A 15,346-nucleotide genomic window follows, 5' to 3' on the forward strand; every position below is an offset into this window, starting at 1 on the left:
ATAAATATAATATAAAAAACCAGCCTTACTGGATTTGCCTGACTCTTTGATATAAGACTCTTGATGTAAACTTGGCTATGTGACTGGTCATCAGTGTTTCACTATGTATAAAAATGGAATATGTTGAATAAAAAAAGATGAAATATGTGCAGTAAAACATTGGAAAAAGAAAAACAAATCGAATGAACCAACAATATTGAGGAAGCTCAATACAAATTTGTTCTGTTTCATATATTATCTCATGGAACACTACAATGACAAAATTAAAAAATGATGCATATGCAATTTAAGAAAAATAAAATCGAATGAATTAATTGTCCTCATTCCAATAGAACCCCCTACACCCATGGGTTTAAATATCGAAAATTGGGATCCATTTTTATAATCCCATGGTCATCATGAAGTTTTTGTAAAATTTTGGAAGTTGTTTACTAATATTTTATGATGATTATATTGTTTGAGGAATAGTACCATGTGTTTTGTACTTTGGGCCTAGTGTTATTTTGGTTCCCAAATTTTAAAATGTGATAATTTAATATTTGAATTTTTAAAACATGTCAATTCAATATTTACCGTTAATTGGTCATTAAGTTGCATTTAAAAAAGACACAAATGCCCTTTAAATGTCATCTAATTTTTTTTATTAACCATTCAAATATTGACAAAAAATTAACAATCCCAAATCCTTGATTCTTATATTTAAGAATGTTGGGGTCACGTCTTAAGAGACATTATGGATCCCAACTTTTTTGAACAAAAGTTACAATGATTTAGGATTGTTAATTTTTTATCAATGTTTGGATGATTGATAAAAAAAATTAGATCACTTCAAAGGCATTTGTATCTTTTTCAAAGGCATTAAACGGCTGGTTAACGGTAGGTACTGGATTAGCATGTTTTGAAAAATTGAATACTGTATTATCATATTTTAAAGTTTGGAGATCAAAGTGCTACTAGGCCCAAATTACAGGGTACTAATCGACAAACTTATATTAAAATCATGGAGAAAATGAATGATTAAAAATCCTAAAATTTAGGATGAAATCCCAGAATTTCAGATGAAATATTGCAGCAAAAAAAAAAAAAAAAACTATTTCAGAGTTGAATCTGCCCGCACCTCTCTCTCTCTCTCTCTCTTAGTACTGCAGAGCTAAAATAGCGAATCTGCAGATTTGCAAAGTAGCACAAATTCTTCTGTTGGGATGATTTTTATAAATCTATGACATTAAGTGGTCATTTGATTCCCTTTCCTCCCCCATTCCGTCCTGATCCAAATTCCCAAGACAGCAGCTTTGGGGATGTTTGGATACAAAAGGAAAAATGGAGACATTCACAGGATGGCGCGATCTGGTCGTCGTGGATATTTCCTCTTCTGCGTTGGACTTGGACGGTTGGACCCCCACGAATGAAGAAGACAGGGCTGGGTTGTTCCATACCCTTAGCTAATCGAAGGGATACGTTCGCGTCCAAACATCCCTAATTCTTTTTTTTGTTTTTACCGGAGGCGAAAAATATCCCATGGAGCAAGCATCCATATTTATCCCAGAAGTCCCGACCTATACCGTCCAATAGATCCATCAAGAAGAAAAAATTCCGATAGAACGGCAGCAACCAAATAACGAACGGATAAAGAAAGAGCAGTGTCTATGTCATCGATTACGATGTAAGGAACGAGGCATGAAAACATGATAGAGTTTCCTTTCTTGTTCTTACTGAAAAGTGAAAATGAGCGAATGGACTGCTTACCTTCGGTCGCAAAAATTGTAGGTACAGTCTCCGGAGGTACCAACACAAATAGTCTATTCCTCCTCGACCCGAGAACACCAAAATATTTTTATTTTCTTTTGTTACTTTGACTGTCGCGAAAGCGTGCAGCTTTCGGCGCTTTCCCTTCTCTCCCTCCAGATTTAGCAGCGAAGCGATGCGTACTTTCTCTCTGTATAAATTTATTCCGCACTAGCACTGAGAAAATCACTGCTCCATCGCAGCTAATTATTAGTTGGCGAGCCTCCTCTAAATCTAGCCACGATTCTCCTCTCTCTCTCTGGCCTCTGGCTCAGCTCCGGGGAGATTCTTAGCAGGCATTGATTGAACCTAAGCTAAGTATGCTGGTTTTGGAGACTCGAAAAGCCCAGATTACTCCATTACCAGGTATTGCCAATGGAGCTTGAGCTTGAGCTTTCTATTTTCATTTTTTTTTAATTTATTTATTTATTATCTATCGCATTATGAGATCTTTCTTGTGCCATAGTTTATTTTCTGTTCCTTGCTTGTTGTTGATTCTGTGAGTGGTCTCTCTACTTGATCAGGTGGGAGATCTATAGGTTCTTATGGTTCTCTTGTAGGTGTACTTTGAATGGGGTTTGTTTGTGGCATTCGGAGCGTGGTTTCTTGTTGGACGTTTTCTTTTATGTTATCATTTTTCTTTATTTTTGTGGAACTTTGGATTGGAATTTTAGGAAGAATTAGACATTGCTAATGTGAATTTTTGGAGTGTTAACGACCTCTACGATTTGTTAATCTTCCGGTTTTCTATACATGGGCAATTTTTGTGTTTTTTCCCTGGCTTATTAGCTATTTGTAGTATTCTTTGCTATTATTATTTTTTGTTTTGGATTATGCCAGGTGTTTATCTGTTGCTCTGGCCAAAGACATGGATTTGTAAAAGGATTAACTTGTTACGTCAAATCATAGATTTCGTTTGTGTTGAATATGTGTAATTATTCCTGTTCTCCTGGTCGGATGAAAATTAATTAATCAAAGGAGATAGGGAAACAAAAGTGCAAAGGGTAATGAGCCGAAGAAACAGGGATAAATAAATTTAAATATAATGGTATTGCATATTTTATGCATGTCGTACTCCTACCGCCTTTTGTTACTGGCAAGAGGAGAACTTCTCCAACGGAACTTGAGGGCTTGAAGGAGCTTAGCTAGATTACGAGTACACCTTATGATTTATCCGTATTATTACTTATATAAGTTCTGGCAGTGACCAAGTCACAAGCCTGAACCAAGCATTTGACCATGCGACATTCTTTGTACGGTGAAGTGGAAATCCATTTCTTTTATCCATGGGAAATCTTAGTCAAAGAAGCCCGAATCTCCTAGAGCAATTAAGCTGTTTTTCGTCAATCTTCAACAAATTCCACTTCCACATCTAAAGAAAAAAAGAAACCTTATCTGAACAATTGCTTTTGCATTTCTTCCTTATGACTTTAACATGATAGTGCATTTTTCTTTGTGCAATTGTTAATCATGCTTCATATGATCTAACAATAAATAGCTTTAACAACAGGCAACAGCAAACGCATTCTCTGGCTATTTTCCATGGGGAAGTTATCGAACATTGAAAGATTTCCAGGATACATGGTGCAGCTTGACTAGTAGTATAATTCCTATGCTGTCCATTCTAGTAGAAACTATGGGCTTATTGTGCAGCAAAAAACAACATTTAAGTGAGGCTGATGCTGAAGAAAATGCACAGGTGGACAATTCCGCTTTAGTACGATTATGCTTCCTTTGTTACCCATTGAGTTCATGGTGGAAAAAATGTTGAGGGGTCTGTTCTTAATTATTGAACAAACACCCTTAGAATCTTCAATGTTTTCCTTATATAAAGCTTTTAACTCTCTGTTAGTTTATGTATCCTCAGGCTGCAGAAATTGAGAGGCGAATTGCTCAAGAAACAAAGGCAGAAAAACACATCCAGAAGCTCCTGTTACTTGGTATGTATGGCCTAGATTTTAACTAATATTGTATAGCTTATTGTGAATGTTATAATTTTCATTTGATTGGCTTACATCATAGTTATGTGCCCATTAACTAAAACTTCATAGTTTTACAATATATTAGTTACTCGGTAAGTTTCTCTAGCCTCTTGTATTGCTTCAATTTGGTTTTCCTTCCTGCAATTTTTGGAAATAGTAGAATGGTCCATGAGTGATTATCTTGTAACAATAGTCCTTGTGTTGTTAGGGTGTCATGCTTAACTGGTTGAACTCTTGTGGTAACCAACTTAGCTCTCCTTCCTTATCCATTTAAGAAAAAATCGTACACAAAAGATGGTGTGATTTGGTTTGACCCAACTCCTATTCTTTTTTAAGATCTCATGATGTAGCTGTGTGGTTGTTTATGATGGGGGCCAAGAACACTATTATAGAGCCAAGAAGGCTATTATATGGATTAAGTGATATGTGTTCAATGAGAAAGCAGGGCAGCCAATTGCTGCCCCTATCAATTGGCACTTACAATAGGGGAAAAATAACTGATGCTCAAGGCCTTTTCTTTTTCTCGAGGAAAAGAAGAAAAGGCAGCCCATCTGTGTTTGTCTATTGCTGCCCCTATCAATTGACACTTACAATAGGGGAAAAATAACTGATGCTCATGGCCTTTTTTTTTTCTCGAGGAAAAGAAGAAAAGGCAGCCCATCTGTGTTTGTCTGTTGTTCCTACTTCCTACTACATTAATGATGTTTGACTACTTGATGAAGAGATAGATATAAGACTGACCCCCAAATGTTTTCTTCCTTAGAAGGTGGGAGATAGCAAGAGGAAACTTTCAACCTACTTCAAACACTATATCAAATATTAGTTTCATGTTTTTATCTTTTATTCAAGTTTTCTCTATGCTTCATGGATGGGGGTTTGGTCTTGGATTTTGTCATAGATACAAGGTCTTAGACTCAACAAGTGAAGAAACGGTTTCTGGGGCATGGTGAAGTATATTTAAATTTTAAGTTTTTCTTTTAATAATAAATATTCATTATATAAAAGCTTGCTAATAGATATTTTTATTCTACATAAATAATAGGAAGTAATAATGATTGTTGGACATAGATGACAAATTAAACATGCAAGTATAATCAATTTAAATAATACTACAAGTTCATAATTCTTACTCAAATTTTGTCCTAAAAATTCAAGGTTCTTGAGTCATATTTTAAGGACTTGACAAAAACAAGAGTCTCTCCTCAAGTGTCATATTGGTGTAAGCGTCTACTTTCCAACTTGGATACAGCATCCATTCAATGTAATTTTTTTCTCTCATTGTGTTTCTCTTAACATCTACAACAAATCAACAATATTCTAGCTGGTTGCCCCATCACCAACTTTTTGACACTTCTCACATTTCATTAGTCTTTCGTGGACTCTACACTAATAAATGATTAATGCCATTTTTCCTATAGAATCACAGAGTAACAAAAGCAAACTTCAAAACCTTTTTGTATATGCATAAAATGTTAGATGGTATATAACTTTATATAGACATGTCCTAGAGTGTCCTAGAGTCCTTTTTCTGTTTCAAAGTCAGAGTCCTAGACATGCATTGAATTCTTATTATTGTATCCATGTTCATGCAACACTGCACTTGATTTGTAGTCTTCACAATAATAAGAATTTCTTCTGATTTATTTGTCTTTCTTGCATGTGTTTTAGGTGTGTATAGGTTGCACAAGTGAGGCATTCTAAGGCATGTGCCTCTTTTGGGACTAGGTGCAACCTCTTCCAAAAGAAATGGGCCTGGTGCAGCTTGTGCCTTAGCTTAGGCATACACTTTTTTAGATATACCCTTTTTTGATATTTCTTGTAGACCCTTTTGTGTTTTACGTCTTTTTAATGGTTTTTCAATTTCCATATTACCTTTTATCGCTGTTTTCATGCTGGCAATGGTCTCTTAACCTTTAAAATAATCAAAAAGAAAGATTTTTTTTTTTTAAAATACCCCATGTCTTAGCTTGCAAATAAGATCCAAATAGCAAAATTTCCACTAAAGAAATAATAACAATACGACGCATATCTGATCCTTAACCCTAAAATAGAATGATCTGTGACTAAGATCACAAAACCAGTTCCCTCGTAGATATGGACCAAAAATTTAGTTGTGATCACCACCCCAAACATCTATATGGACTTGTTTATATTTGCCTCAAGGGGATTTTACGAAGGTGAAGAGCCATTAGCAATGTAAGACGTTTAAAGAAGGACCATAGGGTTAGGTGGGAGGTGGTGTGTAGGAGTAAGAAAGGAGGGATGTATGGGAATTGAGAGTGTAAGGAATAGGAACTTAGCATTACTAGTGAAATGGCTGTGGAGATTTTCATTGGAGAAAGAAAAACTTTGGGTTAAGATAGTGGGAAGTATTCATGGGGTGGTAGACAATGGATGGGACTCTGGGATTCTAGCGAGGACTACAAGAGCATCTCCCTATAAAGCTATTCAAGCTATTTTGTCCATGTTCTCTCCCTGGATCAGGTGAACTCCCCCTTTGAATGTGCAAAGCTTATTCACTTCCATGCCTAACTGCCCAACAAAAAGGGCAAAGATTATGTGGAAATGTGTTAGGGCTGCAGTATGTTGGACTGTTTGGGAAGAGAGAAATTCACGGATTTTTTTAGATAAAGAGAGAAGCTTAGAAGTAATATTGGAGATTATTCACATTAGGGTGATACGTTGGTTGAAAACTTTGGAATTGTTTGCAGATTTTTTAGTTGATGAGATGCTAAGGAATTTGAAGGAAATTGCAGAATCAGCTTCAGCTAAGAAAGCATCAAGTTCTTGTTGGACCCCTCCACCTCGCGGCTTTAGCAAACTGAACTTTAATGGCAGTAGTTTGGGCAATCCAGGGCTCTCTGTAATAGGGGGAGTGATAGGAGATGAAAAAGGGAATCTGTTAGCTATGTATTCTGGTTCAAGTGGGCTGGGAGATTCCTTGAGGGCTGAGATACGAGGAGCTCTTGAAGGGGTTCAAAGGGTCAAAGACATGCATATTAATAAATTGATCATAGAAGGTGATTCTGAAATTGTAGTGAACTGGTTAAAGGAGGACAACTCCAAGCTCTGGAACTACAACAATGAAAAGAGGAAATTTAAGTGGCTGACTAAGGACATTGAAGTTAGTTGTACATGGGTAAAGAGAAGTGCAAACTCATTGGTAGATGGTTTAGCTAGGCAAGGGGTGAACAAAAACTCTATTTTTTGGGCTGTTTTGTAATTGATGTACAGTTTGGGTGTACATTGATGTATTAGGGTGTTAAAGATTCTTTAGCTCCTTAGCTATGTAATTTCTCAATCTTTAATAATATTCACTGTTATTGCTAAAAAAAAACTTCATACTAGCTACTTGAGGTATGCAACTAGGAGATAAATAAACACTTTGAAATATTCACATACTTGAATTGTTGAGTGCTTGAAGTACTTTGGTAGTCTGCATATACTTGCTTTCACTTGTACATTTTTTTGATAGATCTTTAACGTCCATATTATATTTGTGTATTTTAATTAGAGCCAGTAGGTTACTTTACTCTTTCTCTCTCTCTCTCTCTCTTTTTTTTAATTTGCTCCTTGCTTTGAAAAAGTATATGCCTCACCTTGCACCCTGGGTATTAGAAGGATTTTGCACTTCTAAAACACTGTGTATGCATTGAGTTTATGCTTATTTTATTTTCAGTGAATTTTTTTTTTTGGCTTGGAAAAGTTGCTTATGTTTTAAGCAAGCCTTTTAATGGGTTTATCTTACTCGTTATGACATATCTTCTGTTAAGGGGCTGGAGAGTCAGGGAAGTCAACGATTTTTAAGCAGGTTAGACATTAAATGCTTACTTTCCCATTCCCATAAGTTATTTTGGCCCTCTGTATTGCAATTCATTCTAATTTGGTCTTGACATCTTGTTCATGGTAATTGGCAGATAAAACTTTTGTTTCAGACTGGCTTTGATGAGGCAGAACTAAAGAGCTATATACCAGTCATCCATGCCAATGTGTATCAGACAATTAAAGTACGCATTACGCAATACTAGAAAGGGTGTGTTGGTTGTTTCCCTTTTGCAAAATAAGAAATATCTAGTATCATTTGCCAGAGGAGAATAGCCACTTTTGCAAGTATACAAATGATAATCCTTGAGCTCAAGTACTATGAGTTTTTTTTTTTTTCTTTGAAATTCCAACAGATACTGCATGATGGGTCAAAAGAATTTGCTCAAAATGATGAAAGTTCTTCAAAGTATGTTTTATCTGCTGAAAATAAGGTATGGATTAGTTTTTTCCTTTCATCTATATCATTGTCCTGTTGCTGATTTACTTGATGCAAAAATCAATTTCTAGATTTGTTTCTGATTTGCAGTTTGCCATGAGAACCATACGGTCAGATAATTGGTTGTCATATATTCAGGGGGCTCTAATTTTCTATTAATGTATATTTTTTCTCTTCTTTTTGTCAGGATATTGGAGAGAAGCTATCAGAAATCGGTGGCAGGTTGGACCATCCACGTTTGACCAAAGAGCTTGTACAGGACATAGAAACTTTGTGGAAGGATGCTGCAATTCAGGTACCTATGCGTTACTTGGTTATCCTATGCTTTTGTTTTGTGCTTCTTCTCATGGGCACAGATGCCAATTTTCTTCATGCATTGCAGGAAACATATGCTCGTGGTAATGAACTCCAAGTTCCAGATTGTGCTCACTATTTCATGGAAAATTTGCAGAGGTTGTCTGATGTCAATTATGTACCCACAAAGGTATCATTAAGTGAGATTTTGCCCTTCTCCTTCAATTATGTTGGAGAGGATCACATATTGTGCATTTATGGTTTATCTTTTGCTCTCTTATTGTTTTTACTGACAATTGAAGTTGAGGATTTTAATTGTCAAGAGTTTCAGCATTCATTACTCTTGAATGAGAAAAAAAATCTGAAAATTTGGATTTCACAAGTTTAAATGCATCTTTTTTTTTTTTTTTATGAACAATTGTCAATTGTATTAAATTATACCAATATGTAATATTAAATGCTTCTTATTTTATTTAAATATTATTTAATTATGCTAATTTGTACCATTAAATTATCTTCCATAAACAACTTAATCTAACTCTAGTTTTATTCTTTTAACTTCTATTGTATAGCTTTTTTGTTATGCTATTAAATTTGGCCAAATTATTACCTGTAAACCGGAATTTCAGTAATTTTTTAAGGTTCTTTCTGAAAAAAAATTCAAAATGAAATCTACCAAATTTGATTTTTTTTTTTGTGTCAAACAAATTAAAAAATTTGCAAAATTTCAGTGACATTAAAAACTGTGAACAAGTCAGTAGAACAATAACTTGGGAGCATCCTTTTCTAGTTTTTTAATTTTCCTCTGCTAGAAGTATATCTGGAGAAGGGATTTTCTTTTAAAAACTAAGATTGTATGCCTGTGGTTTGCATTATAGTTCATCTTAATCACTAATACTAATAGTGGAAAATTGAATGCTATCTATATGATGGTCATTATATCCATAAATTTAGTTTCTGATCTCTGCTTCTATTTAATGCTATGTCTACTTTTCTCAGTTTTTGGATAATTAGATCAATATCTGAAAGAATCCTATATTTTGGTGTAATATTGAGTTGCTTATAAAAAAAGGGGTTTTTTCTTGTGGCACCTTATAATGATGGAGATCGGAAAGGAATGAAGTTACTTCTATGTTTTTGTTAACTTTTAATTTAATTTCTGTCTTCATTGACTTTTTTTTTTTTTTATTTCTTTTGAAGGGCTACACAACCGCAGGGGGTGTAGCCCATCCCCCAACCCAGGTGCAGGCGGGTTTTGACACCTAGTCTCTGCTATGACCAGCAGGAGACCTTACCAACCAGCTGGTTGGCACCTTACATCTTCATTGACCTATGATCAATTCTCTAATGTAGGGAAACCCAAAAGACAGTGTTTTCTAGATTTTCTGAATCCACTCTGAGTCCTAGAAAATACTTAAGAAAGATTGCTGGTATTTCAGTGTAAAAAGGCAACTGTTATAAAGAGGGCTTGGGGGGTCTTTAATGCTGAAACAAGCATAGGTTGAATTAGGCTCAGTTTGGAAAGAATAGAAATGCAAATATATGCAGTGCAAATACAGACAAAATAATACAAAATATACGGTTTTGCACTGTACATGTTGGCATTTGTACTCTTTCCAAACTGAGTCTTAAAGTCAAGGAGAAAAGAACTAAATCTGGACACTCAGGTGGTGTTTGGTAGAGCCGAATTGACCACCAGACGCTGAAAAACTTGCTTTTTCAGCACTCGGTGGTTGTTCGGCTGCACCTCTGAATGGAGCCATCGAACATTGAATATAGCTCAAAAATTTTCAGATGGCAAGCTACCTCTGAGTGCGTTTGGAGGTAGTGAACAAAATATATTTTCCGGTGTTGTCCCTTTAACATTTCAAAAAACCTAAAACTACCCCCGTGCACGAAATGTATTTTCCGGTGTTGTCCCTTTATTATACTACACATTCATTTTATATTATTTTTTAGTAATATTATATGATCTCTTTTATATTTTTTATTTTTTTTCCATCACTGTTTTCTGCTTTACCTTATTATCATAATTAAAATAAAATTTTCACTAATTTATTTATTTTATATTATTTTACTATTTATTATTTTTATGTTAGTTTTTACTATTATATTAATAATAGTTTTATTTTTGTAATATGACTCAAATAAGACATACTGGGCTCTAATTATGTTTTCAGTCATATTAGCTTGCCATCTGAAAATTAATATCATAAAAACAATAATGGTAAATTATGATTAAAGAATTAAACAAAATATAGGAAAATCATAAAATTCAGAACAATCAATATAAAAAAGATAAGACATACTGGGGTTCTAATAAGACACTTGTGAGATCCATGGATGGAATAGAACGCAACAATGTGATCAACTTATTAACTTGGCGAAAGACAAACTGACAAAGTAAAGATATAAAAGATTGTTCTAGCAGCTCTCATACACTTTAGGATCCCTAAATTGAGGGTGGGGTAGGATGGGCTCTGGATCACTTGGCACCAAATTCCAGGCAATGCTTTTTTCCTTGCGTTACTGTATTTCTGGATCTAAACCTTTGTCCGCTTGATGCATGTTGCATAACTTCCGGGCAATGTTTTTTTCCTTGCATTATTGCAATCTTTGATCTAAATCTTTGCTTAATGCATGCTGCATAACCTCCATTATACTATATACAAGCTTAGTTATGTTCATATATTGTTTCTCATAATCTTATTCAGTGTAATTCTCATAACTACTATTTCGTATTTCAGGAGGATGTTCTTTATGCTAGAGTTCGAACAACTGGTGTTGTAGAAATCCAGTTCAGGTAGTCATTTTATCTTTGATAAAACATTTTTTTCTTTTCTGTTTGCATCTTAATATCAAATGTTTGCTTTTGGTACAGTTCTCATCTCTGACAAATTGTATGACCGAAGTCTGAAATTAAACTAACATTTAAGATTAAGAAGCAGAACTATGCCCCTATTCATATGTTGATCTCGTACCTATCAAGGTGGAAGGCATGAATAGTTTAACACCGTTCTCTTCTTTTTTTTCCTTGCAAATTAAAAAAAAAATGTTAGAAACTTATGTTGTGGGGTATTTGCTATGAAGTATTGGAAGAAGCATGAATACTTTCTACTGGAAGAATGATTGAAAGACTGACGAAGAAAAAGATAGAAAAATGATTGTAAAGAGCTTAAAAGTTACAAGCAGTCAATTATACTTGGTTCTTACAACAGTTTCCCCCCTAATGCCTGTTTGGAGGATGTATTGGAGAATGGTTGCCATTTATGGATTCCAAGTCATTAAGCCAGTTATATTAAATTATGTGCTTCATTTTTACCTTGTTGCTAGTTTCAACTTGAGTTCCATGTGCAGTTGGCCATTTCTATTCAACTGCTTTGTTGAGTTGTTTTTTCATGGTTGTAAGAAATCTATTCTCTGACATTCTTAATGCTAAGAGATTTTGGAACTTTGGAAAATAATGATTTCATTTTCTTTTTTCATCTGCAATTTGAGTTGCATTCCTGGCCCTGATAGTAATATGTACCGCGAGGTTGTGTTTTTCTGACCAAATGGGTTTCAACTAAGATGCCTTCGTATAGTTGGACATCTTTCACACTTTTACGTGAATAATAGTACAACAATATCATTTAACTAACTTGTTAATTGCACTAATTTTGATTTCCACCACCTTGAACATATATTTATCTCTAGTTGGCAGAATATCAAAACAATAACTCATTGCAAATAACAATTCTGCAGCCCCGTTGGAGGGAATAAGAAAAGTGGTGAAGTTTATAGACTTTTTGATGTTGGAGGCCAGAGAAATGAGAGAAGAAAGTGGATTCATCTATTTGAAGGTGTTACAGCTGTAATTTTCTGTGCTGCTATTAGCGAGTAAGCTCATTCTGCCTTTCATTAATTATAATACCATGAAATGGGTAGATATTTGCCAAGTTCTCACTGCCTCTTAAATGCTTGTGCATATGCCTAAACTACTAATTATCATCATGTTAAGGGATATGAAACTTCTGATTTAACATGGGCAGAACTTACTGTTGTAAGGAAGCATGTTGAGTTATATATCCTAAAACAAGGTCTTGTCTGGGGTTATACCAACCCGAGCAGAAATTACTGATGCAAATTTGGATATATGTAGTTGCTTCCAGCCATAGGGCATTGCTTTTCTAAATGTTCTCTTTTCAGGATCATCTTTTTGGCTTATTTTTTTGGCCACCCCCAGTTACCCACCAAAACATACCTAGTTACCCAAAGGAGTGGTGTATCAAGTTGGCAGTTTTGTTTGGTGGCATATTTACAGCTTGGAGGAATAACAACTACTAGTCCATTTACTTACTGCAAAAGATGCTAACTATGATTTATCCCAGGAAAACTGGAGATGAGTTTTCTGATGGTGCGTTTAGAGTTGGAGTGGAAGACTTAATGCATAAATCATGGTCAGTATTTCTGATCAAGGTTTTAAAAACTGGACAGACATGGAACTATTCTGGGGACTGGTTCCCAGGTCAACAGTCTGACCATCCAGTTTGAATGGACGGCCTGTTCTGACTTAAAAAATAAATAAATAAAATAAAAAACAGCCAAAAACCGTTGTCTGAGTCGACGGGTTGACAGTTTGACTGCCCGGTTCAGTGGGTCGCTGACCAAATCAACAGTTTTTGGCCAAAAAGCAGTTTTAGGATGAAACTGAACCGGTTACCTGACCGTTCCCAGGTCAACCAGTCTGACCATCCAGTCCGGTTCAGTTTTCAGAACCATGTTTCTGATCAAAAGAGGTGGAGAAAGAACAAGAGAGAACAAAAATGAAAGAAATCAAGCATGGCTGCACTAGCACCTACATGACATGGTTTGGAGATTAAGCGTGAGGCATTTCTGTCATAACTTGAAAATAACTGACCTAAATGGTGTTTCAGGTACGATCAAATGCTCTTTGAGGATGAAAACAAGAACCGAATGATGGAGACGAAGGAGCTCTTTGACTGGGTCCTAAAGCAACAGTGCTTTGAGGTTTTATTTCATGGTGCTTCTGCAGATTATTCTTTTTTATTCTTGATTGTGTTTTTCTTCATTTGAATCTATTTCTGCTGTGCAGAAAACATCTTTCATGCTGTTCTTAAACAAATTTGATATATTTGAGAAGAAAGTTCTGAAGGTGAAGCCACTTGAAACCTTAAACAACAGTGTGCAGCTTGAATATTTAGTATTTATATGGTACATGTTTCTCTAATTTCTATGCTATACAGGTGCCACTAAATGTGTGTGAATGGTTTAAAGATTACCAGCCAGTGTCTACAGGAAAACAGGAGATTGAGCATGCTTACGAGTAAGTGTTCACCGTCTTCAACAGTGTTGTTGACCTCATTGGTTCTGCATCTCTGTTCCATATTTCACCCCTTTCTATCCTAGAGCATATTTTATGTTTATTGATTCTTTACTTCCTGTCCTTGTGATGGAACCACATTTTCAGATTTGTGAAGAAGAAATTTGAGGAACTGTACTTTCAGAGCACTGCTCCCGATCGTGTGGACCGAGTCTTCAAGATCTATAGGACCACTGCCCTTGATCAGAAGCTTGTGAAAAAAACTTTCAAGCTTGTAGATGAGACTTTAAGAAGGAGAAATCTATTTGAGGCCGGGTTATTGTGATGGTGGTGGAATTCTTGGATCACAAAGTCGTCCTTGAAGAGCTTGGTCCGAATTTTGCTGTTGAAAGCTAAAGAAGCATCTGTAGAGAGGGATGATGATCAAGCTCCCCACATTAAAAAAATTTAGTCCCATGTGTTGCAGGCTTGCAGCCCCGTATGCAAACTTGTTCTGTTCACGATTTTACTTTTGGCTGCTGATTTGTCATTCGGAAAACCAGCGAAGCCTTGTCGAAAAATTTGGGCCCTTGGTTGTCGTCAGAACAGTAATTGGGTTTTACATTTGAGAAAACTTTATTCTTTTGATCTCTTTTGGTGTATTTTATACATCGTTGTCGTGAACCATGTGAATCTTTTAATATAGAAACTACATCCTGAAAAGCTCTACCAAACATAAAATGGGATTATGGGAGCGCCTTCGGGTTTGATGATCAGCAGATGTTTAGAGCCATAGAGGCCATCCTGCTCATGTGATTTCAGGTGCATAAGGATGACTTTCAGAGGATGAAAGCTGAAGGGTGAGAATAAATCCATTGACTGTAAGATACATTCATTGTCAGCCTCATCCCGTTGATTATAGGGACTTGATTATTTCCCTTTCATCCTCCGTAAAATTTGAACGTAACACCATTAAATGGAGTTTATATGGGAGACAAAAAACCTTTAAAATATAATTCGGTGCCTCGGTGGTGCTTGGCTTCTATTTGATACGGCTACACATTGTGAATCAACTCTCTAGCCTACATCTCTCCAATCCGATTGGCTGCATTTATGCTTGAAATACGCACGCTGCTTAAGAAAAACAAGTAAGATTCTCTATACTGCAAAGTGTACCGCTAGCAGCCTAGCAGTGATGGGGTCCTGTAACTGATTGATGGAATGGAAAATTGCCTGTGCAAGTGCAGCCTCTTGTGCTTTCAAGTTCCAAGTGTAGGACAAAATACACCAGTAAGGCAGTAAGTACCAAGTGGCTTGGTTCAAAAAACGACAAAACATTAATCCACATTCATGGAGGCTGCAGACAATCGTACCGGCCCAATGACTTTCTTGAAAGAAAAGTATGAAGGAAAAAGATGGTAAGAAACTCGAGTACTTCTCCTCGATGCATCTGCGATTGCTGCATACAAGTGTCCGAAGCAGCATATGAAATTATGAATATTTTGGTCAGTAAAACAATGAGACCTTTGAATATTTTGGTCAATAAAACCATAAGACCAGAGACCTTTTCTCGTTTTCGGTACCATAGAAATTTTCAGATCATCAATATATTTATTACCCTATTCGAAATTCAAAATGGAGGAATGCTATACAGCAGCCCCATGGTGCAGCAACGAGTTTTTAACTCCACTCAACAACCAATAGTTGAATTAGATAGCTTAT

The 15,346-nt window shown here is 35.7% G+C and overlaps 1 protein-coding gene across 1 annotated transcript; it reads left to right on the plus strand.

The window, feature by feature from the left end:
- Nucleotides 1-1,434: 1,434 nt before the first annotated feature.
- Nucleotides 1,435-14,365, plus strand: LOC148842165 (guanine nucleotide-binding protein alpha-1 subunit). The gene is made up of 14 exons (XM_088958150.1): nucleotides 1,435-2,151; nucleotides 3,296-3,484; nucleotides 3,653-3,725; nucleotides 7,541-7,578; nucleotides 7,685-7,774; nucleotides 7,946-8,023; nucleotides 8,216-8,323; nucleotides 8,411-8,512; nucleotides 11,070-11,125; nucleotides 12,067-12,201; nucleotides 13,239-13,332; nucleotides 13,418-13,477; nucleotides 13,569-13,648; nucleotides 13,793-14,365. Exons 2-14 carry the CDS (start codon nucleotides 3,398-3,400, stop codon nucleotides 13,968-13,970), a joined length of 1,179 nt encoding a protein of 392 aa, XP_088814276.1. The 5' UTR covers nucleotides 1,435-2,151; nucleotides 3,296-3,397; the 3' UTR covers nucleotides 13,971-14,365.
- The last annotated feature ends 981 nt before the right edge of the window (nucleotides 14,366-15,346 follow it).

This window comes from Nelumbo lutea, chromosome 8 (assembly GCF_056320005.1).
Source record: "Nelumbo lutea isolate HS-2025 chromosome 8, American lotus-T2T, whole genome shotgun sequence".
NCBI lineage: Eukaryota > Viridiplantae > Streptophyta > Magnoliopsida > Proteales > Nelumbonaceae > Nelumbo > Nelumbo lutea.